Below are 26,734 nucleotides of genomic sequence, written 5' to 3'. Positions count from 1 at the left end.
GGTGGGAAAGATGAAGCTGGAGCAGGATTCTAGGTAAAGATGAAGCAAGCGAGGGGAGCATCATCTGGACGTGAAGGTGCAAGTGACAAATATGACAAGAAACCAGGAGAAGATACTCAAAGTCAGAAGGGTCAAGGTGGCAAATATAAGTCCAATCTTCACTGCTCATATTGTAAGAGGAGAAATCATACAAGGGAACACTGTTGGATTTTAAATCCACACCTCAGGCCTGTCCAAGCTCATGCTACAGATGCTAAAAAGCAGATTCAAGTGCTGGGGAAGGACAAGCAGACGGTGTCAGAACGGTTCAGATGGAAGAATATGATAAATTGGAGGAGGAATTCGACAAGCTGAAGACTATGATCCGTGTGGGTGAGACAATTTCTAACTCTAATATTTATTCAGACTGGATTATTAACACAGGTTCCACGGATCATATGACTCCCTGCTATAGGAAGTTTCATAATTATGCTCCTTATGAAGAGAGTAGACGGGTGTTTACTGCAGGAGGAGAGATGTTGCCAGTTACTGGGATAGGCGATGTTAAAATTGCTAATCTGGGTATTATTAAGCAAGTCTTGCATGTCCCAGGACTTCGGGCACAGCTCATATCTCCTCAGAAACTTGTTAAAGATTTACATATTACTCTTATAATGGCGTCTGATGGATGTTTTGTTTATGACAAGGCCAAGAACCTGAGGACTTCACCTTTTAAGGAGAAGAATGGGCTGGTGTACCTGAACGACCTTGTTGAGGAAGCCTATACATCCAACTGTAATGCTCGGGAGCTGGAGTGTAGCAGTCAGTTGGAGTATATTAAGCTGATGCATAATCGTCTTGGACATCCGTCATTTGAACTTTTGAAGCTCATGTTTCCGGTGTTCTTTAAGAAAGTAAATTCTTCTCATGTCCTGTGCAATACGTGTCAATGTGCTAAACATAAGCGCGTGCCCTTTCCTGGGAAAGGAGAACAAAGTACAGAACCTTTTTATCTCGTTCATTGTGATGTTTGGGGGCCATCCTCAACCACAACTTTAAGGGGAGCAAGATGGTATCTAATATTTGTAGAAGATTGTACCAGGCTAACATGGGTTTATTTACTGAAATCCAAATCTGTGGTTGCTGAAGTAATTGGCAATTTCTTTCGTGTGGTGAAGAATCAATTTGATATTTCTGTCAAGCGACTAAGGTCGGATAATGCCAAGGATTTTTTCAACAAGACCCTGTCATCTCTATTTGCTCAGGAGGGTGTAGTACATGAATCGTCCTGTGTGTATACTCCACAGCAGAACGGGGTAGCAGAAAGGAGGATCGGTCATGTAACTACAATGGCTCGGTCATTCCTCTTACATTATGAAGTGCCCAAGAGTTTCTGGGGGGAAGCTGTCCTGACAGCCGTACGTATAATAATAGATTACCATCAAAATCTTTGGACTACGAAAGTCCCGTAAACCTGATGATAAAATTTTATCCACATGCTCGGTTGAAGACTGATCTGACTCCAAGGATATTTGGCTGTACAGCGTTTGTACATATTCATAATCCGAGAGATAAATTCAGTCCTCGAGCTGTGAAATTTGTGTTTCTGGGTTATTCTCATACTCAAAAAAGGTATAAATGTTATGATCCGTCTTCAAGGAGAATGCTTATATCGGCGGATGTTACATTTCATGAAAGTGTGAGTTTCTTCAAAGCACAGGAGAAGCTGAATGAAGAAATCCGTGAGCCACCTCTGTCTGGTATTCAAGAGATAGTCATGAGTCGTGATTCTCCTAGCGCCCTGGACAAGCCTCGCTGACATTGGAGATGAAAGACCCCAAGGACAGAATATGATCAGGAAGAGTCATCAAGTGAAGTTGATGAGAATGGACAGGGTGAAGTTGAAGAACCCTCAGAGAGGGAAGCAATCAACACTCTTGATACATCAGCTGAGGTGGAAGAAGATGATAGTGGATGGCCTATTGCTTTGAGGAAAGGAAAAAGGCAGTGTACTCAGAAGAACCAATATCCACTTTCCAATGTGGTAAGCTATCAACATTTGGGATGTGCGTATAAATCTTTTATTACAGCTCTTAATTCCGTGTCTATTCCAAGAACTCATGATGAAGCACTTAAAGAGCGGAACTGGAAGAAGGCTATGGATATTGAGATGGAAGCACTAATAAGAAATAACACCTGGGATATTGTTGATGCCCCACTTGGTAAACGTCCTGTGGGTTGTAGATGGGTATTCACTGTGAAATATCAAGCTGATGGGACCCTAGAGAGATATAAAGCAAGACTTGTCACCAAGGGGTACACACACGCCTATGGAATAGACTACGGAGAGACCTTTGCACCAGTCGCTAAACTCAATACGGTACGTATTCTTATTGCATTGGCAGCTAATTTTAATTGGGGGTTATGGCAGTATGATGTAAAGAATGCATTTCTCCATGGTGATTTGAATGAGGAGATTTATATGCAGCTACCACCTGGATATTATATGAGAATCAGGGAAAAAGGTATGCAAGTTGAAGAAAGCCTTGTATGGACTTAAACAGTCCCCAAGAGCTTGGTTCGGCAAATTCTCATGCAGCTTGATCAATATGGGATACAAACAGAGCAACGGTGATCACACACTGTTTGTGAAACGCTCCACGTCACAAGAAATCTCAATATTACTTGTTTATGTGGATGATATAATTATCACAGGGGACGATGAAGTTGAGAATAGAGCCTTAAGTGGCAAACTATCAGAACTCTTTGAAATAAAAGCACTCGGAAGACTGAGATATTTACTTGGAATTGAGGTGGTGTATTCTCCAAATGGGATATTTATATCACAACATAAGTGTATTCTTGATCTTCTAAAAGAGACCAGAATGGGGGGATGTAAGCCATCTTATGTACCCATTGATTCCAATGTGAAATTGGGATTATGTGAAGAAGAATCGTCTGTGGACAAAGGGCAATACCAAAGACTGATTGGAAAATTGATCTATCTCAATCATACCCGACCTGATATAGCATTCGCAGTTGGGCTATTGAGTAGATTTATGGACAATCCCAAGAAATCTCACTTAGAAGCCGCTTATAAAGTAGTGGCGTATTTGAAGGGGTCAGCAGGCCATGGAATTTTATATCAACGTCATGGAGGAGCAGATACTGAAGTATACACAGATGCTGACTGGGGAGGATCACTGATAGACAGGAGGTCAACATCAGGCTATTGCTCATTTCTGGGAGGAAATTTGATAACCTGGAGGAGTAAGAAGCAACAGGAAATTTCATTATCCAGAGCTGAAGCAGAATATAGAGCATTGGTGAAAGGTATCTGTGAGACATTGTGGATTGGAAACATTCTTACTGAACTTGGGCTGGAGCAAAAGGAATCTACTGTTTTGTATTGTGACAGTAAAGCAGCAATTGATATTGCCCACAACCCTGTTCTACATGATAGAACAAAGCACATTGAGCTAAACAAGCATTGGATCAGGGAGAAGATCTACCAGGGTCTTGTTCTGATTAAACAAGTCAGATCTGCGAATCAAGTTGCAGACGTCTTCACCAAAGGACTGACAAGAGCACTGTTTGATCGTATACGGAGCAAGCTTGGGATCAGAAGCATCTGTTCACCAGCTTGAGCGGGGGTGTCAGCAAGGGATCTCGTCAAGCTAATATATTTTCTTTATGTTCCTTTTATCTTATTTGTATTTCCTTTTTAAGTACTTTCTATGTATAAGTGTCTTAGGTCCAGTAAGTGGGGCCCACCGTGTACCCATAAGACTATGGGAATGAATTAATTGAGTAAGACTTTTTCTCTCCAAAACCCTAGCCGACGAATCTCTGCTGAGGAAGCTCGACCGTGAGCAATCTGGACATTGTTTCTCACACAACCTTGTGCTGCTATTGGCAATGAAATGGGCAATATTTATCTTTCATTGTCTTTATATTATTTTCTAGGAACGATGGGACTCTAAGTTCCCTTGGGACTCTAGTTTGGTACAATTCATGTTGTCTTTGGTAGAAGGTGGGCAATGGAGTGGAAAATTTATTTTTTGGGAGATTGTGAACCAATTTACAAAATAAGAATACTAGCTTGTACAAATGCTTACTGATGCATTGCCATTATTGCAATTACTGCAACCATTGCTTACTGGATTGTAATTTTAATCTACCTTTCTTTGCAGGGTGTACCGCAAGTTTTCTTGTACAGAATTCATTACCTGAAAGAAGTGCTCCTGATTCCAGCCCTGAAAGCTAGGAATGAGAAAGTGATTGGTGGTCTTGCTTGCTTGCTTGCAGAAATTGGGCAAGCAGTAAGTATCAAAATGACAGTGTAGAATGAAGTTTATTTCACATTCCTAATGTACATACTTGCGTTTGTCTATCGATCTCTATGGCAGGCACCTGCATTGATTGCTGAGGCAAGCCCTGAAGCACTTTTGTTTGTTGATTCACTTCTAAGGTGGCTTTTACTAATTGTCAAATTCATGTATATCAAGATCCATATGTGCTGGGCTTGTTTTTTTTGGAAACAAATAAGAAAGATCAATTGAACCTGGTGCTATTAAAATAGACGAACGATCAATACACCCGATGGCCAAAAGGCCCCCTATTTAACCCCTTCTAAACCAGTATGCCACAAGAGACTCCACATAATGAAGAATATTGTTCTGTTGAGGCTGTCCTCTTAAACATCACCACATTGCGGTGCAGCCAGACCGCCCATAGCACCGCTAGAAGCCTCATCATTTCATCTTTCTCCTGAATCTGTCTTCACTGATACAGTCCCAGGAGGCCTCGTCAGAAGTGATGTACCTGGCGTGGTTATTTTTTGGAATATTGATGTACCTGTGTTGTATGCAAGTGAGAAATTCCTTGTTTTGTTATTTTCCAAAGTCTGTGGCTGAGAATATTCCTATGCTATTTTATTGTAGCTAGCATATGTATGATTAACTAACTGTAATGTCTCACAAACAAAATACATATTAAGAAACATTAAGTGTATGAAAAAAAAATCTTCAGTGTGGGATGGCACAATTGCTGGTGGAGCAAAGTCGCCCTCCATTAATCATACTCTGCCCACCGGAAGGCCTATGGATTCTGTCATTCAAGAGTTGTTGTTAAACGAGGGAGATATGTCATCTTCCTCTCCATGGTGGATTTAATACCAGCCACTTAGAGAGACAGGTGGACTCCACTTACCAGTGTGACTTATTCTGAGAATAAGTCACGTGAGACACATTCATGTGGGTGACGTACTACCTTCTATTACTATAAAGAAACAGATGGTATGAGCCACATATAATGTGTGTCCCAACAGTTATCACTTTATATTTATTTTTACCGTAAATGTATCTTTCGATTTTACATGATAAGGGGTCGTCAGACATTCTGGTTATTCTGAACTCTAGTGGATTCTCTCCTCTTACTATGAGGGCAAGGGAGTATATCCTTAGTTCTGTCTTCTAGGTTGTTGATAGGCGGACGCATGAGGAATGGCTGAAGGTGCATGAGTTTCAGGGACTTTGACGCTGAAGTCAACATGGTATCAGAGCTGGACTATGTTTGGTTCAGGTAGCCTGGGCTGCAACTTGTGCATCATTGTTATGTCAACCAGCAGATAGATATTTGTCGTGCAATACACCTGCCAACCATGGAGGGACAGGCAGCCTACCACTTGTCCAGGTACCTTCCCAATGCTCTCAGGAGGCAGTTTTTGCTCATCAAAGTGCATTCCTGGCTCAGGCATTTTACTAGCCTGAGCAGGCAAACGAGCCACCAAATACCTGGGAAAACCACAACTAGTGGATGACCAATATTGGAGTAGGAAAGCAGACATTACCTGTCAGCCATGCTAGTTCTTGTCTTTTGTCAACATCCTTTTGTTATGTCGTTTATTTCTTTTTTATGGTTAGTGGGCCCGTCCACTTACCAGTCCATCCTTTTATTTCATATCCAGTTATTTAAATATTGAATGGAAGTAATGAAATTTGTTGATGCATTCTTTATTCTTGCCCCCACTCTCCTACGGTTTTAGATATAGAGAGTGGTGTGAGCCAGGTGTCATCTGAGGCAGATCTTTGTTGACATTATCTGACATGGTAATGGAGCAGAAGAGGTTTCTTCAAAAAAATAAAGCGTAAGGAGATTCCGCATAAGTGAGAAGTCAATCTGAATGCCTGTATTGGACAGGTGGAATTTGGGAGTTGTGGTCTCCGGTTAGAAGGGAGTTGTGGTCTCCGGTCAGAATGTTTAATTGCCGGGCAGGAGTCTGATATGGATATACTAGAGATCTGATAAGAAAATGATTTGTTGTGGAAGACACTTTTGTGTAGATCGATTTGAGATGTGGCAAACATTCATCAAACAGTATTCTTGAAAATTCAAGAAAAGCGTTGCTCGAGCACAATAGAGGATGGAAAGAGAAATAGAAGAGCTTGGACGCTGCTGGATCAGCCTTGACCTCCTGCAGAGTCGGCCAGATTGTATTTCTCCTTGCTGGAAAGGAGTATCCTCGCTGCTCCAATCCTGTTCCCGCCTTGTATGGTTTGAAAATGCCAGATGCCCCTTTCGTGATGGTTACCTCTCTTATTTATAGGGCTCAGTTTTCTGGAGGTTTGTGTTAAGTGTGCTGAATCCTTGGAGCAGAAGGCGAGAAGAATAGAGTATAGGCAAGGAAGAAAGGAGAAAACAGACTTAACTTTCATTGACACAATATAGGTATTTATACAGTCTATTTATAGCGGCTAGTTTGACTAGCTCTAACGGCTAGTTTGACTAGCCGTTATATATCCGATTTTAAATAAATCAGATAATATGCCCATAAGCATTGGCCCATTAGCAATAGTCTAATTATATAATTAACTTATACATTCGACAGTTTGTATCAGAATCATGGTTTCCATGTAAGAGTCATAATCACTGTCTGAGAATTGCAGTAGCCCTGCAGAATCTTTGTAATGGAGTGAGATGTTCTTCTCAAGAAAATATATAAGAAGGCGATTTAATCAATAAGTCCACGTCAGCTCAAGAGGACTAACAGGGTCAACGACCCTATAAATAGAGACAGGGACAGACCTTCAGGTACGAATTTCCAAGAAGTTGTTGGGTCCCATCTAGGAGCAAGGGGAAAGGCTGGAGAGCAGGAGAATCCTGCGTTCAGAAGAAGGATCTCGAGATCCTGGTTCATGTTATCTTCTATTCATTCTTGCTGAATGTACATTATACACATTCCGTACATTTCTCTTATTCTGCAATTGTCTCTTGCAACGAACTGATAAAGATCTTCTCTCCAAAGACAGAATAAGATCATATTTCGGATTTCATATTCTTGATCTTATCAGTGAGCAGGATTCCTTGGCACCGCATGAAGTTGTGCGTAGTCAGCGATGGTTTCGGGATCTGGGCATGGTTCTGAGTCTTGGAGTTGTATGGAAGAGCTGTAGCAACTTGAGACGATGCCTGAAGTTGCTTGTAGAGATTGTTGTGCTGAAGTTTGCTGTAACCAACTTGAAGATAATGTTGTATGGAGTTTTCTCAAAGTATTCTCTGATTGACTTTTCTCATATTCAAACTTGATATATTGAACTTGATGCATCCTGAATTGCGCCTCATGTATATAAATTTCAAGGAAATTTAAGATAGATTTCCTGAAATTTGTGGACTGAGAGCTCTGATTGTGGGTCATAATTACTTTTGTGAGAGCAAGAGGGGGAATATAATATTGTCAACTTCTGTGTGAAGTTTTGATGTCTTATTTTATATGTCTAGTACAATGATAAAGTGTATTTTCAACTTAAGCATGTGAACAGTGTACAGTTGTCACAGATGTGAATACCAGTATATTTTTCATGTGAGGCTACTTTTTTCTGAAAATTTTACAGTATGTTTCTTTCTAGAGATTTTAATTAATGTTGTTCAATTTCTTATAAAATCTACAGTTGCACTGCTTATCCGAGCGTAGATTGGGACATTGCAGATTCGACAGTTCAAGTTTGGTAATCTTCTTTTTTGAAACATGTTATCTTGTTTCCTAAGAATTCTTCGGTTATAAGTTGGACTGTAAGAGACATCCAAGCTGTTACTTTCATTCCAATGTTCTGCGTTATGTTTCTTCCATTCTTCATTCCAGAGTGTATTCGTCATTTCTTTGAATTCAAAGCATTCGGCTTTGAAATATCACCGAGGACTCGAAGGCATTATTGACAGGATTCTATGCTATGCATTACTTCTGGAGTGGAAAAATCTTCTTCAAATAATTTCTATTGTCTTTGGTTCAGGCAGGATACATGCGTTTTAAAATATTCTCCTTTAATTTTATTATCCTAAATAAGCTTCTCTTAACCAAGGGATTCAATGTAGAAGTACGGATTCTAATTCCATACTAAGTGCACCACTCTGTATAAAGTCCCAAAAGGCCTCTGAGGTGACATCCACCACTCTATCGTCTATGTGCCGTTAGTGGACCATGCGTCCAGCCAAAAGCGGAATACTGTGCAATCCCCTGGCTTGGCTTCGAAGAAATCTCTGACTTGAAGAAACACATGCCTCAGCCCTTGCCTCAATGGGGCGGCCGCTTGGACTGGAGTCCCACAAACCTCCAGACTAAGCTTGAGTCATAAATGTCTTTAATAACCTGTATAGCCATTCATAGCTGTATCCAGTCCCATGAGTCTGCTCACCCATTTGCCAGTAATGCTAGGTTGAGGTCTTGAAATTTCAGTATCCCATGATAGGAGGGCCATCCCCCTTTCCCCTTTTGATGCTGAGCTTTTCCATAATACCTTTGAGACACTTCGTGACCCCCATTGGTATTTTCAACATAGAGAGGTAGAAGATGGGTATTGCTGAGAATATGTGTTGCAGCAGCACCAGTCGTCCCCCCCTCGACAGCTCTCTGGTTTGCCATCCCACCAACTTCTGCTCTACCTTATCCACTACTGAATGCCAATCTGTGGATTTGACATGACCATCTGTTAATGGCAGACCCAGATATTTCATGGGAAGCATACCGCTAGGTATCCTCAAGGCATTGGAACAGAGGGCTTTCTCTTGGGATAATCCGAAACCAACCAATGCTGATTTGGGGTGGTTAATATGTAGTCCCTAATAATCTGCAAAAAAGGTCTTGTAGAATGGATAGGTTTTTAGCGTCCTCAGTGCCCTCTGTGAAAAGATGTGGTATCGTCTGCATATTGCAGAAGAGGGGTATCTGCCTGGAAAATAGGGGTCTGAAAACCTATCAGCAGCCAGTTGGGGTGAGCCTCTGTTGTGCTTATGGCAAGGGCATCCACGGCCAAGACAGAGCAGCAGGTCTAGAGGGTTGCATCCTTGTCTAACCTCTCGTTGTGGTTGAATCCAGCCTCCTTTAAGCCACCCATTCACGAGGACAGCGAAAGAGTGGGATGTAATCTATCTTTTTCTCCACTCCACCTATTCGGCCAGTAGACCTTGGCATCGCAAAGAAGCCCGTAAGAAGTCCTAGTCAAGGCAGTTGTATACCTTTGTAAAATCCACCTTCAACATGAACCCTCTTACTTTCAATCTTTTTCATGCGGTCAAGATTTCTGATCCGACGACTGCACCATCAATCAATTGCCGTCCAGGTCCAAAGTCTTCACTTTCTTCGTGAGATGACGGTTCAACCAACGACCTTCAAGAATAAGGTCCATATTTTTACATCAGGGTAGGAGATTGAATCCAGTATATTAAATTGGCTCATAGATGTACCAATGGCTCCCCAACTTGTCCTTGGTGAGGAAATGGAAGAGCATTTTTCACTGCATCATGCATCTCTCTGAGAACATACGTTCAACCTTAAAAAAAAAAGCGTACCAGCATCACTTATTTTCTGCCTTGGGCTGACAACGGTTTGAAAACAACCAGCATCACTTATTTTTGCGAGGTTTTTCTCATGTACCGCCAGATAGAGAACATACGACACTAACTTTTGTTGGTTGACAACGATCTGTCACATCAGACGGAACTCCAGATGACGCTCGTTGAACAAGTTCTTCTAATTCTTTCCACAGAGGATCTGCACTGGCACTGTTCCACACTCACTACACCAAGTTAGAGACTGCTACGGCCACAGTCGGTAGCAACTATGGAGTTCTTCTCCTGTCTTTGTATGTCAAGTCTCCCATGTGCTCTGATACCACGATGAGAAAGAACCCTAAATGGGAGAAGGAGAAAGACAACACACAACAACACATTTCATTTTAATAAAACCTGGTTTAAATACCAGATATCAGTACATCGTTGACAGGCTAATGGGAAGGCCCATTAGCCTGGATCTGATAAAGTGACCGGATAGTATATTTTATGCTATGGCATAATGCCATTTGCTGACAAAATCACATTGGGAGGGTCAACAGTTTTGGGTGAACATCCTTATTTTTCTAAAAAAAATCACAACTTTCATGTATTATTCTTTCAAATTGGTTTGTGCGGAGTATATCTTGTTTGCTTTCCTGGATTCAAGTAATTTGAGCTTACTTTCATTCTTCAAGGACTGATGCTTTTGTTGAACAACTCGTTACCAGGTGTTGTCTTGCGAATTATCTGCTCGGAATGAGCATCAGCAGAGAAAACAGTGGAAAATCTGCAAAGGATGTGTTTATTCCAGTTTTTGTGGCTTTGCTAGACGCCCTTATTTTATGTGCTCAGGTTTTACCTCGTTCTTTTGATTTAGTAAAACCTGCTACACAAGTTTTGAGATATGTATTTTTTTGGATACGATACCTAACCATTAATTTTTATTAAGAAAACATATTGGTTTTACTCTGAAATTTTTTTAACGTTTCAGTCAGAATTTAAAGTTTCATGAGTTCATGCATCTTTAATGGTCAATATTTTTTCCTCTTTTGTTCTGGAGCTGATTCGCCAGAAATAACTCTGTTAAAGACTTATTTGTCTGGTGGACTTTATTTTTTGTTCTGTTTTCTTCTGTCTTCCAACAATAATAAACTTGTTATTTTTCACTAAGTTCTTACATTGTTCATGTGAGGTAATCTTACGAGTGAGAAGTTGCTGTGGCAGAGTGAAACGAGAAAGGAAAAAAGGTTTTGTGCACTTTCTATTTCTTCTATGCATTCTTTATACACGATCGATTAAAATGGTCCTTTAACAATGGCTAGAATAGCCCTAGAAGATGGGCAGCACGTGGGCCCACATGCCGTGTAATAATCCCGTAACAGTTCAAATGGCACATATTCTCTCAACTTTTAGAATTGTTTCCCTTTGAGAATTAATGAGTTTGAAGCTTCATGTCAAAGCTTTGTTACTGGGCTTTTTTTGTCCCTTGAACATAGTTTTCTCGGTCTATTAAAATGGATTTATTCGTTTTTTATTCGTGTGTTCATATTTTGTTAACTTTTCATATTTGTTTAGGTTACTGATCCTATTGTCAACTATGAAAACGGGAAAATTGGCATACCTGATGGTCTGTTCCAGTTCAGAGCAAATCTGGAAGAGCTTTTCGTGGACATTTGCCAACTACTAGGACCGTCTACCTTTTTACAGAAGGTATTAAACCTCGATGCACATTACTGTTGTCACAACACATTGAATATTCGGTTTATGCCTTTAATTTTCTTGTTCATGTTACTCCAATACATTGAAACCTTTTCCCCTTTTCTTTTGGCTGGCGTTTTATGACTGTATTTTCTTGGCACTTTAAATATTTAGAAAAAAATTTCAAGGATTTCCCCATCCAATGGGTAACTGTGTTCCTTTTTGCCTTCTCCTGTACAATTGGCCCTTTCCCCTATGAAACTCGTGTAGCTAATCCTAATCCTGTAGCAGTGTTGGATGTTAAAACTTCTTTCAAGTTGAATCCTGTCATGTCTGGAAGAGAAGCATCTTTATTGTATCATAGCCACCTGGCTCGACAAGCTTGTGTTGATTATTGGAGTTTCCTGTGGTATTGTCTTCCTCTTCTAGGCTTCATTTGTTGCTCTTCTTTATACCCTTATCCTGGTTGGTGGACTTCTGGTGGCAGAAAAAGCATTATCTTATCTCCGTCTATGACATCAGCTGCCATCTTTGTGCTCTAAGACTTGCTACGTGCATACAGCATCTGTTACATCCCCGTGTGCCAAGATTTTCCATGTACGCAGACGTTCTTGGCCCCGTCTGCAACACTCTTCCCGCCATTTTCATGTGCTGAGATTTGTTCCCGTGGGCTGAGGTTTGCCATGGCTTTGACGCTGATCCTACAGTTCCAGTTCTGCTTGTGGCAACCTGCGTCTGGTCCAGCTGTCTGACGCTGCTCCAAATTTACTTTTATTCCTGCAGCGTCGGCTTAGCTCATGTAGGCCTTTTTTTTCCCTGGAACGCAAGATCTCGTCTAGCTTTGTGCCTGATCCAGGGTTCCGGCTCCACTCGTGCACGTCCTACCCGTGCGAGTCGTTCTTTACTCCTAATTGACGGCCCCGACGTATCTAGGCCTCTTTTGCCATTTTGCCCAATAGGGGCATTTAGGTCATTTGGACCTTTTGTAATCCCTTTAAATAGATCAGCCCTCCCTTGAGTAGGGTAGCCAAGAAGTATCACAAGAATGTGTCTGGCTCCCTCTGGCGATGTCCATTCCGCCGGACCCCTCTTGTAGGCGACGTCCACTTGGCCTGCCCTCACCTGCCGTAGTCCACCCCAGCACGCCGATGGCCATCCCTTCATCTTCTCCCTCCCTTCCCTTCTTCTCCCCAATATGAACCAGCCAGGTTCGTATGACGTTATCCCAGGCGGACCATGAGTATGAACTTCAGTGACTCAAGTACAATTAATGCAATTTCTAGTGCACGTCCTGCCCTTGCGAGTCGTTCTTTACTCCTAATTGACGTTATCCCAGGCAGACCATGAGTATGGACTTCAGTGACTCAAGTACAATTAATGAAATTTCTTCAGTGACTCTAGTAATTGTTCTCTCACGTGAGAAAATAACTAACTTAATTATTAAGCCTTTCATGTTGGATAAAGTAATTAAGAAACAATAAATAAAAAAAATAAGGATGGTTTGTTAACAGCCCTCCTCAAGGTGGGTATGGATATTGATCATGCCGAGCTTGGACACCAGCTGCATGAACAGACGACCAGGTAGGCATTTCGTGAGCACATCAGCTGTGTGGGAGAAGAATAAAACCTGCATCAGTCTTTTCTTTGATGAAGTGGCATTCAATATGTTTGGTGTGGTCCTGTGAAACAGGATTAGGAGAAATTGCAATAACAGACTGCTTGTTGCTGTAGATTTTCATAGTTGCTTGAGCCTGGAACAATTTCAGGTTTTCTAGTATCCCTCTTATCAACAGACCTTTACAAATCCCATGAACCAAAGCAGAAAATTCGGCCGCTGCACTTGAGCAAGCCACCGCCTTTTTTTCACCTTCTCCAATGGACCAGACTTCTGCTGACGAACATACACTATCTTGATGCAAATCACTTATCCATTGCTGAACTTGCATAATCAGCATCCAAAGTAAGTGCTGACATTGATGTTGAAACGCTCCCTGGCATTATCAGATCTAAAGCGCTTGATTTGAACACTGCTCTGGTTATATAACAGGATGACAAGAGCAAACTGGCAACCGGTCATTGAGAAGGTGGAAAGACGACTAGAAGGGTGGCAAGGAGGTGGTTGATTGGTGTTGTTGTGATCGGTGGTCTCATCCATTCCGGTATTCTACCTCTCGGTATTCAAGAGGCCAGCAGAAACTGGGAAGAGATTAGAAGGCATGATGAGATCCTTTCTATGGGGAGGATCTAGGCCGGAACAAAGTAAGGGGCTTGCGATGGTGGTTTGGGACAAGGTATGTTATCCCACCAAATTGGAACGTCTGGGGTTCCTGCACATGCATAGTATGAATATGGCATTATTATCCAAATGGGTGGAGAGAATTATGAATTCACATTATGATCTTGTCATGAAATTACTGCAAGACAGCTATGGCAGGGAACTGAATTGGGAAATAAAGGCAGATCTGTATCATGGGGCATTGCCATTCTGGCAAGGGCTTAGACAGATCTTTCCAGGAGTACAAAGAATTTTTCTGCCAAGTTAGGCGAGGAGCGACGTTTCGATATAAGAGGGATGCATGGTTGGTAGGAGGCATCTTGAGTGAGACATTCACTCGTCTGTGCGCGCTCACCCAAAATCAAATGCCCATGTTCGGGACTGTTGGGATGGAGCGTGGACACCGATCATACAGGGTGCCTTATCAGACCAGCAGGTGTCTGAACTCATGGATATGCAACAATTCCTAATCCCATTAAGACCAAATGACCGAGAGCAATATGGTGGGGTATGGACTACTGGCCCGTTCTCGGTCCAGAAGGCCTACACAAGGATCCAGGAGGGGCGAGAGGAAGATAGGTCGCTAATCCAAACATGCAGATTCATATGGCAACAAAGAATTCCGCTGAAGTTGAGGATCTTCGGCTGGCTGCTAACACGAAGAGGACTAATGACAAGAGTCTTTCACAAAGGGCCATATCCGGACACATTGTCACAATGCCTGCTATGCTTTAATGGGGAAGACGATTGCAATCATCTATTCTTTGAGTGCTCATTTGCTCGAATGATCTGGGCCAGCCAGATATTATCAAGGTTGAAGGTGACATCTGAAGAGATTTTCGGGGGCTCAGTCCAGAATTGCAGAGGCAGAGGAAATGAAGGTGGCCAAACATTGGCAGTGTTGTGGGCTATCTGGTTGCATCGAAACGAGGAGCTGTTGAGGGGAATAATGGCTTCTACAGATGGAGTCATACACGAAGCGGAGGGTTTAAAGGCGACATGGCTCCAACGGGCGACTGGCTGAGAGGGGGGGGATTTGAATATGATAGGATTGACGGTGAAGGGACTGTGAAGTCCTGATGGGGGATTCACCCTTTCATATTTTTAAAAAACTAGTCGTTGTCACTTCTACCTTAGAAGTAGCTGATAGGGCCACATAAAAGAGTACAATCATCGATAAACACCACAAACAACTGGCAACCTGATAAACTTGACACTGGGCATGGCCCCCATACATCACTATTGATGCAATCAAAGGGAAGAAAACCTCTTTCATTCAAGGTTTTAAACGAGGATTATTTGGGGTTAGTCAATCAACAGGCTTTACATACTAAAGTACTAACATCAACAGCCTAACACATTGTTGGAGAACACAACATTGTAAGTTCAAAAGTGAGATGCGTCTATGAAGCAACTGAATCTGGTCAGCAGCATGAGACTGCTTCGCTGAAGGGAGACAACAAGTGGGACAATCTTCAAGTAGGAGCAGGCAATCTTCTCTTCCAACAGATGAAATCCTCCCCCAGACACATTGACACACAAGAAACAAGCATCAGTGTCATGTAGAAATCTCCATTCGGTTTCGCAAAGTAATCTTTGTAAGGATATTCAATGGTGCCTTGAGTTCAGCCGCATGAATGGTTGATACGAACATCTCCAGTGTCAATTATGGTAGTCTTCAGAAGAAGTGGGCATGGCAGCGCTGATAAAAAATGTCTATGACTTCCTCTATGAGTACAACTTTGGATCTTCTGACATCATTTTGATCAACTTGCCTCACATATTCAATAGGTCATGGATCTAAAACCTTCGATTTCTTGCTCCCCGATGATTAAATTGCCTTTGAGAGAGGTACACTAAAATGTGGTTGATCACCTATCCACATCGGAGTATATCTTGGGTGTGTGTGTCAGCAGTTACAGCTTATGTTTACTTATTTGGTGTTTTTAATTTTTTGTTGGACCCTCGTCTCTATCAGATATGGATGATTGGGCCTGCTCTTTCCCCATTACTTTATGTGGTCCCTGTTGTTTGATGAGAACCACTTCTGAAGTAATAACGATGTATTCTTGTTCCTATTCATATAATGCTTGGATATTGATGTAGCCAGATATCGCTGGAGAAAGATTTTCTTGTACTCCCAACTAATACCTTTCTATTGTATACCACTTGTCTGGCATTCTGGATTAAGTATGACCCAATCCCAGAGAGTTTTTTTGCTTAGGCATGACTCTTAGATAACGTTTCTTAAAAGCTGAAGGTGAGAGGCTCAAGTTTTTTACATTTTACATAAGAGGACATAGGCATAAGCAAGGAGAATCACATAATGGTGCACTTACATTCTGGCACAGTGATAGTTAGAATTTAGGGAGCAATAAGGGCTAGGCTCCTGAGTAGATGACTAGAAGGATGAAGGATCTGCCAACAATCTGCCAATAATATATTCAGAGATCTTTCTTACTTTTAATCAGTTGCTTAAGTTTATTTTCTGATGCTGACATTCTCATTTTTTATCAAACTCACGTCTCTTTCTCAAAGAATATATTAACTTTTATGGCCACAGATCTTTTCTCGTGGATGGGATTTTGGAGATTTGTCAATCCCTTGGGTTGAAGTGGAAGCTAAACTTTTCACACTTCATACAGTAAGCATGCCTGCATTTTTTCTTTATTTGTTACTCATCATGCTTATTCGATGCTGATATTCATGTTTACAGTTGGATTCTGTTAGACCCTAGCTGTATAATCAGATTGTGGTCTGTTACGTACACGAAAGGGCTGATGGTGAGTAGAAGGGAAGGAAAGAGAATAATGACCTTGCAAGTCATGGAGAGCTCGTAGACTTTAGGGAGAGATAGTGGCTGTTATGATCCCGATATGTTGTGGATTCAGTTTCAAGAATCCAGTAACATCCATTATCGTAACCCCAACTTTCAAACTGTTTCTTCAATTCCAACAGCATATCCTGGATTCTTAAAATCAGGAGGATAGATGGAGAGGACGAAAAGAGAAGCATTTGTGTGAGAGAAAGAAGAGAGATAGAAATGGGAGTGGACAGGAGAATCCACCTAGAGAGATGCTGCGGCAATGATTCTTAGGAGAGTGAGAACCCGCAATAGCCTAGGGATGATCTACCAAGTCTGATAAGGAGTGGAGTCTGCAGTAAATAGAATGATACTGCACAGAAGCCCATTTTGTGAAGCTCATAAACAAATGGAGGGCCTGGATAGAGAATTTTCTAGAAGCTGACAAGATCTGTAGAAAGTCACCAAGAGAAATTAAATCTGCAGAAGATCTCTGCTACACCTTTTTAGAGTTGGAAATATTTTGGTTCGTCTTGCCAGAATCTTCTTGAGCCACCCAATATATTTTGACAAATTCCATAAGTACCAAAATCTGCAGAATATCTCTGATCAGACTTGTCAGTTTTATAATGTTCTGATAGGATCCTAGGGGTAGTTTAGTTATGTTAGCCCGCAGGGGCGTTCTAGTCATTTGCTATTATGTATTTCCCTTTAAATAGGGATGCCCTCCCTTTAGAAAGGCAGCCAAGAAAGAAGAAGAATGAAGTAGTGCCTTGTCTCCCCCTCTCCAAGGCCAGGTCTGACCTCGCCTCTCCCCTCGAAGATCCCCATTCTCGAGATCGTCTCTACCTCACCGCATCTTCAGGTGGCTTGTCCCCGGCCGATCCCTACCCCCTCAGCTCGGCCTTTCCCTGACCATTCCCGTTCTCCTCTCTACCCCGGGAACTTCTACCCTACCTCGTCCTCCTGATACGAACCTAGATCAAGGTTCGTAACATGTTCTTTTTGCCTTGTCATCTTGTCTTTCCCAATGTTTAAGTTGTATTTCAAGTACTGTCATTTTGGACGACCCTCTTCTCTACTATCCTAGATAGGGCACCAGTTGTAATCTTGAAGGACACAATTTGATGTGTTTACCTTCTGAGAAACTTCTTTTACACTTGTGAGTGTTCTACTTGTTAGCGAGAGTTCCAGTGCTTTTGAACTCAAGCACAGTGCACTTACGGACCCTAGGATTGAAGAGGTTAGTTTTATGGATTCAAGTGTCGATTGCTTCAAGAAAAGCAAGGATTGTGGACTCAAGTGTTTCATCACTGTTCCTACCCAAATGCGGCATTAGGGAAGTTAAAATCCTATCCGGAAAACTAGATTCAACTTCATTCTTACCCTACTAAAGGGAGGGGCGCATCCATACAACAGGAAAAACAAACCAGAAAATGAGAAAAAGAGCGAAACACCCACATTGGGGCCTGAGCCTGGACTTTGTATCACATTCTAGTTTCCCTTTATGCGTGTTTGATATTGGATCAAAGCGATCCCTCCTGGGGTCCTGACAGATTCATTACCCACTCCAGCAAATGTTTGATGAATGCATTATGAAGAAAATGAGAATGCCATGGAAGAGAATTTAATGGTTTGATTCACCAATACAGAATGTGAAAAATCTAAAAAACTGTTCTGAGATTTGCTTCTGGCTGGATCATTAATGAGTTTATTTCTGTAATTTAAGATTCCCTGCCTTCTACAATTATTGTTTAGCTTTTCTTTGTTGGGGTACATTATATTGAGGTAGTTGAAAGAATCAGAAAACTTCAGCGATTACCATGAATTGCACTTTTTTCCCTCACTGTGCATTGTTTTGTTTCTACTGTAGAACATAAGAGGGACTTTGCCCTTAGGAAACCTCATAGTATTAATGATTTCCCTGACCAGTTATTCTGTAGACTTTTATAACATGTTAATCTTGATATTTCCTTGTCCTAATACTTAAAGTACACTTCTGATAATTGAATAAACCTCAAATATACACTTGAGAGTTTGGGGATCAGTGTGCTGTACGTATTCATAAATTATACACCAAAATACCTATTGATTAGGATGATCTCCTTTTTGACATGGAAATATGCTGAGGAGAATGACAACTGTATTCTGGCCTTGGAACCATTATGATGTGTAGCTGATTATTCTGGATTTGTTGAGTTGAATTTGTCTGGAAGTACTTAAGATAGACCATATAACAATGAGCTTGGATACCAGACCACTGACATACAGCTCCTGGGTCAGAAGTGGACCAGAATGAGCGCAATGATTATCCTTTGCCAATGTTCCATACATTCTTCTTCCTCTGTCCATATCCCATGAGAAAGATTCTTTGGACTGTCTAATGTGCTAAACAGGTGATGATCCGGATTCCTGCTTCATCAGATGAATGCAATGTAATGACTCCATTTTAAAAAAAGCTGACTTTGTCAAAATGATACTGCTCTGGAATCTTTGGTCCAAAGGAAGTTTGAGGCCATCAATGAATTGGGTTGACGCTGTCATTCCAGATGTTATTGGCAGCGTCTTATGAGACGAAGACATAGATGACTGTGGTGTATGTCGTCAACCTTGTAGTTGGCCCCTCTGCTCTCACATGATCTGTAGGTCAGATATATGACCACATCACCAAGGCTGGACTAACGTGCTCAGTTGTCCCTGCTCCAATACCTGCTCTGATAACATGTCATGACTCACACTGAGGAGATAACATCAAATTTCTTGTAGAAGAAAACCATACGGATGTCTTATACTAAGTCACAAAGAGGTATCCAATGGTGTGACGATCCATATGATGACCTGCTTTGGATTCAAAGTATATTTGGGCAGAATTACGATTATACAGAGGACTGTATCAGCGAAGTAACCATAATCGATAAAGTAGAAGGAATGCCCAGTTGTGTAATGATTATTTACTTGGGTGTGGTTTCTACCTTTCCAATGTTCATAGTAACATCGTCTGAGTTTCTCTGGTTTCTCGGCAAGTTTACCTGTTGTTAAGAACCCGATAAGGGTTTACCAGAGACGGAAGTCGAAAAGGCTCCCTTACGTTTCAACTTCCCCGGGGGACACTTCGACTTCCCCGGGGGAGGTTTCGGCTCCCGGCCAACCCTCTATTTAAGAGAGGAGACCAAGGAGCTGGGAGGCATGAAGAAAATCCTATCGTGAGTCCCCTCCCTCCTCTCTTTCACTCTTTTCCCCTGACCCTAACTCCTCTCCTTTCCTGTTCCTACAACGACCTTCAACCCTGCAACCGAGCCTCCTGGCGACAAGGGGAGCAAGCGTGCTCCACTCAGTTCCTTTCCGTTTCCCTCTATCTTTTCCACCTTTTCCCATTTGTTCTGTGTTCAAACTTGGTTGAGGACAGCATTTTGGAGTTTTCATTACGAGTATCACTGGGTCTCAACACCTGTCTCGTGGAGTAAATCAAGGATATAGTTATGTTTTTTGGATGAAAGATATACTTATGTTGTGACATGAAGAAATACCCTCTTTGGTGTATGAAACCTCAATTTCCGGAAATTTCATAAGTGCACAGAGTGTCGTTATATGAAATTGCGGTGAGAGATTTTTACTCTGCCACTAAGTCATTTTTTAATCATCACTTGTAATAATTATATCATGCTTCTATCCTGGATTTAGGCACGTATCTGGTACGGGAATAGACAAAAAGGAAGAGAGGTTCCCGGGTAGAGAGGAGAGACAAGAATTATCCGAGAGGAAGTCAAACTGATGAGGCAGGGATTGACTGGGGACAAGCTGCCTTAAGATTCGGTGAGGTAGAGATGATCACGAGGAAGGGGATCGTAGAGGGAGAGAGGATCTAGATATGGAGAGGGGAGACAAGAGACCTTACTTCATTCTTCTTGGCTACTCTCTGAAAGGGAGGGCATCCCTATTTAAAGTAAATACATATTGACCAAATGACTGAAATGCCCTTGTAGGCTATTATGACGAGACTACCCCTAGATAAGTTGAGGATCCTATCAAGGATCCTATCATATCATCTGTAATAATTTTCAAGGCTGTCATATATCTTGAGGGACTATGTTCGGTGATTTAGGTGGATCTCCAATACTCAGGACATGGTCTAGACACTTCATGGTGTGGGGAGATCTATCAACCCAAGCCTGGAGAGATTGCTTACAACCATACAATTGTTTTTTGCAGTTCGCATATAGTCTTACGTTTTCCTGACTCCTGATATCAAGGGGCAGTAGCGCTATAATCTTCGTCCAAATCAGCATTTAAGAAAGTATTTTCACATCAAACTGATGTATATCACAGCCGTTTTCAGTTGCCAAATAAACCATTATCCTCATTTTATATAACTCGTCCTCTGGGAAAATGTCTCAAAGTAATAAATATCGCAGGACCGAGTATTGCCTTTTGTCTTTAGTCTTGCCATTTCCTTGCCTTTTATAATCTTAACTGCAAATCTATTCATGTACTTACTACTTTATTGTTACCCTTTTCTTCTATATGACAAGTTGTCTTCTATACAGGCTGCTGAAATCGTGCAACAAGATGGGCATGTATTTGATCTTGGGATTATTCTGCAATTGGCAACAATACTGTCAAGCAGAAAGACTGACGAACTTGGAGGTTTCACCTTGCTTGTGAGTTGAGTCCTGATTTTTCTGGGAAGTATGACGAAAATGGATGGTTTCATGATGGTTCCTTCTGTTGCTCGTAGGTTTATAAATCAGTGGCTGAAGTTATTGGTTCTTATTCCAAATGGTTATTGTCTTGTCAAAAAAATATCGGGCAACTCCTGTATGAGTCCTTTCATTATCTTTTTTCATTCATAAAAATGAGAATACTGATGCAGAAATACTTTTTCAGAGTATTCCTTGCTTCTGGCATGACAGAATCCATATCCTCCAATGCATGTTCATTGGCAATCCGGAAACTTTGCGATGAAGCTTCTTCTTCCATCTATGAATCATCCAATTTAGATATTCTACTTTGGATTTGTGAGGTTTTATTTTCTCCTTATCTTATTATCTTGAATGATATTTGTTTTTTCATCTTAATTTAGTGATCATTAATTGTGATAAAACAGTTAAAAGGCCAATCATTGATGGTTAAGTTGTTATTTTGTTTTTATGCGTGTGGTCATGTTCTTGAAATAGATTATTATTGGGGAATAACAAAATTTTGCTTAAGACGAATTGTAGTGCCCTTGCCGCTAACTATAGTTTTTAGCAGAGTTGGAAAGTACTTGAATCTTAATATGATATTAGAGCCAGGTCTCAGGTTCCAACGTGACACACTGCATGAATGTACCATAAAATAGACCAGCAAGCGTTGATTAAGACCATAAATAGACCCAAGCTTGGTGATCCTCTTGATATGATTGAGGTCACACCTATCCATTTTGTGACCCATTCAAGGTTCTCAAATGTAGTAGGGGCAGCTGCATCCTCTGGAATTCCTCTATTTTGGGCTAACAGGATGATGACAGACTGTGGGTTACTCATACCTTCAGAACAGTCCTAATCTGTGTCTAAAGGAACCGAGGGCAAAAAGATGAGGGAACTCTTCATATGGAGGGCCCCAAGCTGATCACTCATCCAGCCAACAGTAAAAAGCAGGGCATCCCTATCTGGCTCTCTTTGCCATACAGATGTCTTTGCCATACAGATGACCATTTGAAGTTCGATGCAATGGAGTTACATAACTATGCAAAAATCACTTTCTACTACCACTGTTGCTAGGCTCTTGATTACCACCACTGTACTATCTGCCAGCCATCTGCCTGTTTGCCAAAACATTCGCTGAGATGACATCTATCGAGTTAGGCACTGGAATAGGCCAAAAATCCCCCATGTTGACCAGCCCCTTTTGCAGTTTGGCAGTCTAGGCACAATTGATTTGCTCTAACCCACAGTTCCCATGTTGTAACTCCTTAACCTTGGCCAATACCTCCATGTTGACCAACTCCCAAAATGCCCTGAAGAAAGATACCGAAAAGACGTCGACCCTTTGGCCCCTTCCCGGTTCAAGCCTTTAATGTCTACTCGGATCCCTTCCACTGAGAAGGGTCTCACTAACTCCCGCTGCTGTGCGGATGTCAACCAACTTGCTCCCCTGCCACTCCACCTCCACTTTTTTTGTCTCTTTTCTTGAGAAGCTCCAAAAATGGTCGGCTAGTGCTCTACCAACTGCTTGAGCTCCCATAAACTCCCAAAATCCTGAATGCACCCTCATTATCTGATTCAATTTCTTACCATTGCCATGAGATGGATGAACCTTGTGCTTTTTGTCTTCCTCCGACACCCACAACTACCTTGACCGTTGTACTAACAATTGGGATTATCTTGCTTGAGGGGTTTGTTGGTAGAGTGTCTTGACAGACAGAATTTTTTTTTTTTTGAAATATATAAGGGGTGAACACCCGATGATTCGATGAACCCCTCATCATGACCTTACAGTCCCTTCACCATCTATCCGATCAAATTTGAATCCTTCCTTCTCAGCCAATCGCCCGCTGGAGCCATGTTGCTTTTAAGCCATTCTTCCCTTGGACAGCACCTCATTTCAATGCAACCAGATGGCCCACCAACACTGCCAATGCTCGTCCACCTTCATTTCCTCTGCCTCTGCAATTCTGGAGGGAGTCCCAGAAAATCTCTTCAGATGTTACCTTCAACCTTGATAATACCAGGCTGGCCCAAATCGTGCGAGCAAATGAGCACCCAAAAAAGAGATGATTGCAGTCTTCTTCCCCATTAGAGCATAGCAGGCATTGTGATGATGCGTCCGGACATAGCCTTTTGCGACAAATTCTTGTCATTAATCTTCTTCGTGCTAGCAACCAACCAATGACACCGACTAGTTTTTTTTAAATATAAAAGGGTGAACACCCGATAAATCGGTGAATCCCCTTCATTTGTGACTGTGAAAGGAAGAAAAAAATAGTACAGGGGGCATGATAAATATATTTTTTTTTAAAGAAAGGGGGCATGATAAATATGATAAATTCACAAGTTATTGAAACAATATTTTAGTGAGACAGTTACGATTTCAAGTTTCAACGTTGGTGACCACCGTACAGGGGGCATGATAGTAGTCTTTTTAGGGATTTACCTGTTTGAACTTGGTGACCACTGTTTTGCCGGGTGATCGCCACCAACAAAATTGTTTCAAAAACATTGATTTCATGTTTCAAGATTTATGTCCTTGGAAAATTGAGGTCAAATTGTGTTTTCTGAAAGGAAAGAAGACATGATTTTGACCTGAGGACATCAGTGACAATCATAGAAGAAAGTTATGATCATCAGTGACAATCATAAAAGAAGATGGGGGGATACATAATTTAATTTCTAAATGTTAGGATCCCTTCTGTATCCTGTCATCTTCCCCACTAACAACTGGCGGGTAGGGTTGGGTGGAAGAGGAAAACAAAAAAGCATGTTTCATTAACTTGGGGGACCTGTATAACGTGGGGGAATACATAATTAACAAATACATCCGTAGTGGGCCAGGCCCAAAAACTAACAACTAGAATAAAAACAGAAATAGAAATAGAAAGAAATAGAAAAGACACAGGTAAATAGGGCAGAAATTGGCTAACAGCCCCTCTCCCCTGCCACACACAAAAGTTGGGTATGTATATTGGTCATCCCCAGCTTGGTAGCTAGCCTGTGTACTCATGGGCCAGGTAGTCCCTTAGTGAAGATGTCTGCTACCTGATCATCAATAGCAAGAATGCCAGCTTCTACCTTCTCCTCTGTAAAGTGCTGATCAATCTCAATATGTTTGGTCTTCTCATGTTGAACACTGTCATTAACAATAGCAATTGCTGACTTCTTAACACAATACACTTTGATCGGGTCTCCTTTCCTGATTCATAGCTCTGTCAAGATGCGCATAATCTGCAGTCTTTCACATATGCCCTGGGCAAGTGCTCTGAGTTCTAACTCCACACTCGATTGTTCTTGCATTTATAGTTGTTTCTTTTGTATTATTCTTTTTCCCTTGCATTTATGGTCGCATCTGGTTTGATGCATCTGGTTTCTTAAATGGTAATGATTTGTGTATAGGTATTGAATAAAAGGCATCTCCCATTAGAAGAGGAGGAGGAGGTAATAAGTGCGATTGCTCTTGTTTTTTGTAATGTTCCTGACACGGAACTGAAGACTAGTACATTATCAAGGCTGCTTTCTACGGGTTGTGAGGTCATCGAGAAACTTGTAAGCCTATATAGTTGTTACTTTTGTATAGCATGGTTATAAAGATTGTATGCTACATGTCTGCTGACATTTTTATGTGCAATATATTTGTTTGCTTTATCATGTGTATAATATACTCTTGTGAAGTGTTTTGCATCGCAGTGTTAATTCCTGAAATACGAAAAATTTTAAGAAGTCAACAGCTGGCCACATTCAAATCCACTGCTACTTCTAAATTATAACGGTTGGCAGCTCAAGGGTCATATCTTAAACCTGTAAAAAAACCTGTAGTAGTCTTGTTTCTACGAGTCTTTCCTTACTTTAATACATTTCCCAGGGTAGCAGGTCCACCTTATAGGTCAGCGGTAGGTGTTGTGGGGTGAGTGTTGAAGAACAACACCCTGCTTAAGAGAAAAGTAGTGCCCTTGCTATCAGCTGTTGCTTTAGCGCAGTTAAGGAGCGCTGTAATATTAATAGAAGTAAGACATTCCTTTCGCTATCAAATTTCCAGTGAATTTCTGATAGGATCCTCTACCTATCTAGTGGTAGTTTCGTCATGTTAGCCCACAGGGGCATTTCAGTCATTTGACTATTATGTATTCCTTTAAATAGGGATGCCCTCCCTTTAGGAGGGCAGATAAGAAGAAGAAGATGAAATAGGTGTTCTTGTCTCCCTCTCCTTGTCTAGGTCTGTCCTCCCTCTCTCCCTCTACGATCTCTGTCCTTGTGATCGTCTCTACCTCACTGCATCTCCAAGTGGCTCATCCCCGGCCGATCCCTACCCCCCTGCTGGGCCTCCTCTCCGATCCTTCCCGTTTCTCCTCTCTACCCCGGGAACTTCTACCTTGTCTCGCACTCCACCGTCCCTCCGATGCGAGCCTAGATCCAGGATCGTATCAATTTCTTCATACATGGTTTCCCTTGAGACGCATGATGAAGCACATTACAGCTATGGAGTCAGGAAACAGTATGAAGTTATGATTCCCAATTGGATGATCAATAGTCAAAGTTGAAGAAACAAGAAGAAAAGGCATGAAGATAAATGACAACCCCATAACTTCTTGGGTTTGAAAACCTCAATTTTTTGGGTGGATTGCATATCATGTGAATCAGATCACGATCTGATCCAATAATTTTTTAATCAGTTTTAAGTACATTTACATATCATGTGGGTTAAAAATGAACAATGAAAAATTAAAGTATGAAGCAGGATAATCAGGATCTACATGTGTCCTTCTAGCTTGAATCTTGTTAAAATGAGACCTTACCGCTGATAGTTTTAGCTTTGGTTTATTAGGCCACAGATATGATGCACCGCGCTATTTATCATTTTTTTTTGAAACAAATAAAAGGCAGTCACCCGACGAGTCGGTAACCACCCGAGAAGTACATGGGCCCTAGAGCCCGTGTAATACATGCTTAACCATTCCTCTCTCTATTCCCCCCTCGCGGGAACCACGCTATTTATCATAATCTAGTGGAATTATTTTCTCTTGCTTCAGTTATGCATATTACCTTCTTTCCCCATAGAAATTTTGTTTCTTAGCTGAATTTTTGGTCTCTGTTTCTTAGCTTGATGCGCAAAATGGTGAATCTCTTAGAGAGAACCCAGCTGCCTATATTGCTGCTTTGAATACAGCAGTGAGGGGACTCCATAGGTCAGTTATTTATTTTATTTCCTCAAGAAATTTGAAATAATGCAAAATAATGATCTTGATGTAAGACATTTATTCTTCTAACTGAGTTGAATGTTGCTGTGCTTACCGTTTGGTTTATGCATAGCGTGGACAGTAATGATTCATGTTGGGTTTTATGGACTGAGGATCAATTTGCCATCCTATTAGATCACTCAACCAAAAAGACCGATGAACTGTCTCAACAAAGATATTGAGAAATAAAATTCATATGGCACCTTCTGGATTCCAACAATTGCCTCCT

The 26,734-nt window shown here is 41.4% G+C and overlaps 1 protein-coding gene across 3 annotated transcripts in view; it reads left to right on the top strand.

The window, feature by feature from the left end:
- LOC144705021 (ARM repeat superfamily protein) overlaps positions 1 to 26,734 on the top strand; it is a 56,941-nt gene that overhangs the window by 17,007 nt on the left and 13,200 nt on the right. For all 3 annotated transcript variants that reach the window (XR_013581936.1, XR_013581937.1, XM_078577621.1), the window contains exons 7-17: positions 4,173 to 4,301; positions 4,389 to 4,450; positions 7,929 to 7,985; positions 10,533 to 10,656; positions 11,380 to 11,514; positions 16,341 to 16,421; positions 21,125 to 21,238; positions 21,316 to 21,395; positions 21,465 to 21,600; positions 24,668 to 24,817; positions 26,369 to 26,454. Coding sequence is in view for 1 of the 3 variants with exons in the window: in XM_078577621.1 (XP_078433747.1) it covers positions 4,173 to 4,301; positions 4,389 to 4,450; positions 7,929 to 7,985; positions 10,533 to 10,656; positions 11,380 to 11,514; positions 16,341 to 16,421; positions 21,125 to 21,238; positions 21,316 to 21,395; positions 21,465 to 21,600; positions 24,668 to 24,817; positions 26,369 to 26,454 (1,154 nt within the window). In the remaining 2 variants the exon portion in view is untranslated. The remainder of the gene's footprint in view (positions 1 to 4,172; positions 4,302 to 4,388; positions 4,451 to 7,928; positions 7,986 to 10,532; positions 10,657 to 11,379; positions 11,515 to 16,340; positions 16,422 to 21,124; positions 21,239 to 21,315; positions 21,396 to 21,464; positions 21,601 to 24,667; positions 24,818 to 26,368; positions 26,455 to 26,734) is intronic.

Source organism: Wolffia australiana, chromosome 6 (assembly GCF_029677425.1).
Source record: "Wolffia australiana isolate 7733 chromosome 6, ASM2967742v1".
NCBI classification, from domain to species: Eukaryota; Viridiplantae; Streptophyta; class Magnoliopsida; order Alismatales; family Araceae; genus Wolffia; species Wolffia australiana.
This window is presented reverse-complemented; position numbering and strand designations above follow the sequence as displayed.